At 44.0% G+C, this 3,302-nt stretch overlaps 1 protein-coding gene across 1 annotated transcript in view; it reads right to left on the bottom strand.

Annotated features, from left to right (window-relative positions):
- Positions 1-353: 353 nt before the first annotated feature.
- Positions 354-3,302, bottom strand: part of LOC107301229 (ubiquitin carboxyl-terminal hydrolase 13-like) — a gene marked incomplete at both ends in the record, with an annotated part of 7,045 nt that continues 4,096 nt past the window's right edge. Inside the window, 2 exons of the mRNA XM_015830483.1 lie at positions 354-538; positions 2,000-2,142. Of these exons, the coding sequence (XP_015685969.1) occupies positions 354-538; positions 2,000-2,142 (328 nt within the window). The remainder of the gene's footprint in view (positions 539-1,999; positions 2,143-3,302) is intronic.

The raw sequence follows: 3,302 nt of genomic DNA, 5'->3' as shown, positions 1-3,302 counted from the left end.
AGTTGATTGGAAGATGTGAACCATGACCCCAAAATAAGGGGGGGGGGGGAAATGCTTAGAATGTATATGCGTAACGGAAGAGAAGCCAGACCTAAGCATTTCCACCATGCTGTACTGACGTCTCTGTAACCTTAATAAATGCTTTTAGGAGAAAATATGCCTGAAAGTCCTTTTAAGTGTTTCGTTAATCAGACACATGCCCCCAAACTAGGGCTTATATTAGGCCCAACCCCCAAAATCAAGCTAGGGCTTATTTTCAGGGTAGGTCTTACTTTCGGGGAAACCCGGTAGTGAAAAACAACGTACAGAGATCAAAAGGCTGCTGCTGATCATCAGCACAAGCTTTCACTAACCTGCACCATCAGGAGTAATCGTTCCAAGCTTCACTGCCAAGGGATAACCCATCTCCTTGTAATGTTCGAGCGCATGTCCGTTTCCTCCACTGCCATCGAAGAACCATTTGCCACAAAGTATTGATCCATCAGTGAGGTTTAGCCAAAGATTCTCCCGTAAGTCACACTTGGAGCACTTCCAGCCACTGCAAAACAAATTGCCAGAGTCAAACAGGCAGCATGAAGCTGACTTTCGTTTTTCAGCTACCCGGAATTGGATTAGCAAAAGATCACCTCATTTATTTATTATTCTAGGAAATCCACCCCACCCGCTTCAATTAACTGTAGATGCCCATAGCAGTCAAAGGAAGGAAAGAAATGTCTTCAGGATATCCAAAGTCACAACCAGAATGAATCTGCATCAATTTGGTTGAACCTGAACATGCCAACATTGCATTATGATATACAGGCAGTCCTCAACTTACAACCACAATTGAGCCCAACATTTCTGTTGCTCAGTGAGACAATGGCTAAGTGAAATTTGCTCCATTTTACGACCTTTCTTGCCACAGTTATTAAGTGTATCACTGCAGAGGTTAAGTTAGTAACACGGTTGTTAAATGAGTCTGGTTTCCCCATTGACTTCTGCTTATCAGGAGGTCACAAAAGGGGATCACATGACCCCGGGACACTGCAACCGTCATAAAAAAAAAAGAGTCAGTTGCCAAGCGTCTGAATTTTGATCATGTGGCCATGGGGATGCTGCAACGGTCGTTAAGTGTGAAAAATGATCATGTCACTTTTTCCAGTGCCGTTGTAACTTTGAACGGTCACTAAACTAACTGTGGTAAGTCGAGAACTATCTGTAATGAGTTGGTTTAGGATTACTTCTTTACACTAAAAAAGATTTAGTTATCTATTTAAAGAAACAGGAATATATTTCGTCCCTCAGCCATCATGAATCAGAGTCCCAATATATAGAAACAAAATCATAACGAGAGATCATTCCTCTCCCAATCCCATCATCAATTCAGAAAATTCTGAACTGACAGCTGTGTATTCTCTATCTATGCCATGAGCCCTTTAGAATATGACCAGAACAGCTTCCTTTTCATTACTGCTGGACAATCCGTGCCCCGTTGGGTCATCGTTTCAGAGATATTTCCTTACCTATAGAGCAGCGGTTCTCAACCTATGGGTCACGACCCCATTTGGGGTCGATTGACCATTTCACAGGGGTCGCCAAGCAAGGCTGTCCGCCATTTTTTTTTCCCTTTTCCGGCGGGTGCCTTACCTCCCTTGAGCTGGGCCAGCTGGTGGTCGGCCTGCTCCGTCTCTGCCGCTTGCCAGCTACGCCTCGGCCGGCGCAGGGGGCGGAACCACACATGCGCGGCACTCCCGGGCAGGGAAAATCCTCGACTTACGACCGGTTGGGTAGTCCTCAACTTACGATCGGTTTAGTCCTCGACGTACGACCGGTTTAGTCCTCGACTTACGACCGGTTTAGTCCTCGACTTACAACCGGTTTAGTCCTCGACTTACGACCGGTTGGGGGTCACGGCATTAAAAAGGTTGAGAACCACTGCTATAGAGGAACATAAATATTCCTTCCTTCCTTCCTTCCCTTAATAATTCATTTCTTTGTGTATAAAACACAACAATCTCACCTTGGTGGAATCCTGACCCCGTTGTCCATTTGCACCAGAGTGTTGGCATGTTTGGAGATTTGCAGCTCTTCTTCCCATGAGTCTGGGTCTTGCTTTCTGTAGGGAGATTTCGAACTGAGGACTGCATCACAAGCTATTGTCACCTGGAGTGGAGGGAAGATTCAGCTGAACATCAAAGGCAGGCAGAATGATTATTTGGTTTGTCCTGGTCCTTTTGTTGTTGTTTGTTGTTGGCTTGTAACCAAGAACACTAACAATAGTAAACATTTTCAGGTAGTCCTCTGGAGGACCTATTGTTACCCTCACATAATCCCAGTAATCCTTTCAATTGTGGCATAAATTACTCTGACTGCATCCAAAAACTGCAAATTAATAGTGGAACTATGGTTGAGAAACACCAATTTGCTTAAAGTTATCTGGCAAATTCAAAAGAGAGGTGTGAATTGACATCCCTGAATCGGTCTTTCACAATACACACATGGCTGGCTGAGGAATTCTGAGAGTTGAAGTCCACGTATCTTCAAGCTGCCAAGATTGAGAAACACTGTTTTAGATAGAAGGTGAAAAAGGTGGAACAGAATTTGCAAGGATTTGCAAGCATCTGCCTAAATAGGAAAATCAATTAAATGTCACTGCCTTTCTCTTCCTATGCTGAAATGACAAAAACCTGATATGCAACCAAAACAGAAACTATGTCTGGGTTCATACAAAATTTAGTTGAGATCATGAAAATAAATTCCTGTGCTCTCAGAGATACTCTCTAGACATCTTAAACTATAAGCATTTGCACACATTGCCTTGTTGACCTTTGAAGCTAACTAGGAATTCTTAAAGATGGCAACATAAACACATACATGTACAGATACCCATGTATCTGTAGGAGCCCCTTTTCCTGTGTGGATTAGACCAGGGCTTTTCAACCTTTTCACCCATTGTACCACTTTTAGGATATGGCAACATCTGAGTACCAACAGTCACCTAGCAAGGGGTCAAAAACTTGATGACCAAAAAAAAAAAAAGGAAAAAAGTGATAAAGTACAGGTAGTCCTCGACTTATAACAGTTCACTTAGTGACTGTTTGAAGTTACAATGGCACTGAAAAAAGTGTCCCCCAAGCCACAGCCGAGCAAGACACCTGCCTGGCCGCGCTCTTCTTGCTGTCCAAGATTTTCATTGTTGTGAGCATTTCTGTTGAGGATTGGCAGCGGGGGTGGGGGGTGTTTGGTTTTTATTCCCCCCCCCCCGTCTGCTGGGTGGTTGCAGCAGGTTTTGGTCACTTCACATGCCCCTGGGACACTGTGAC

Source organism: Protobothrops mucrosquamatus, unplaced genomic scaffold (assembly GCF_001527695.2).
Source record: "Protobothrops mucrosquamatus isolate PMUCROS unplaced genomic scaffold, P.Mucros_1.0 scaffold10839, whole genome shotgun sequence".
Taxonomy (NCBI): domain Eukaryota; kingdom Metazoa; phylum Chordata; class Lepidosauria; order Squamata; family Viperidae; genus Protobothrops; species Protobothrops mucrosquamatus.
Note: the sequence above shows the minus strand (reverse complement) of the source record. Positions and strands in the feature narration are given on the sequence as shown.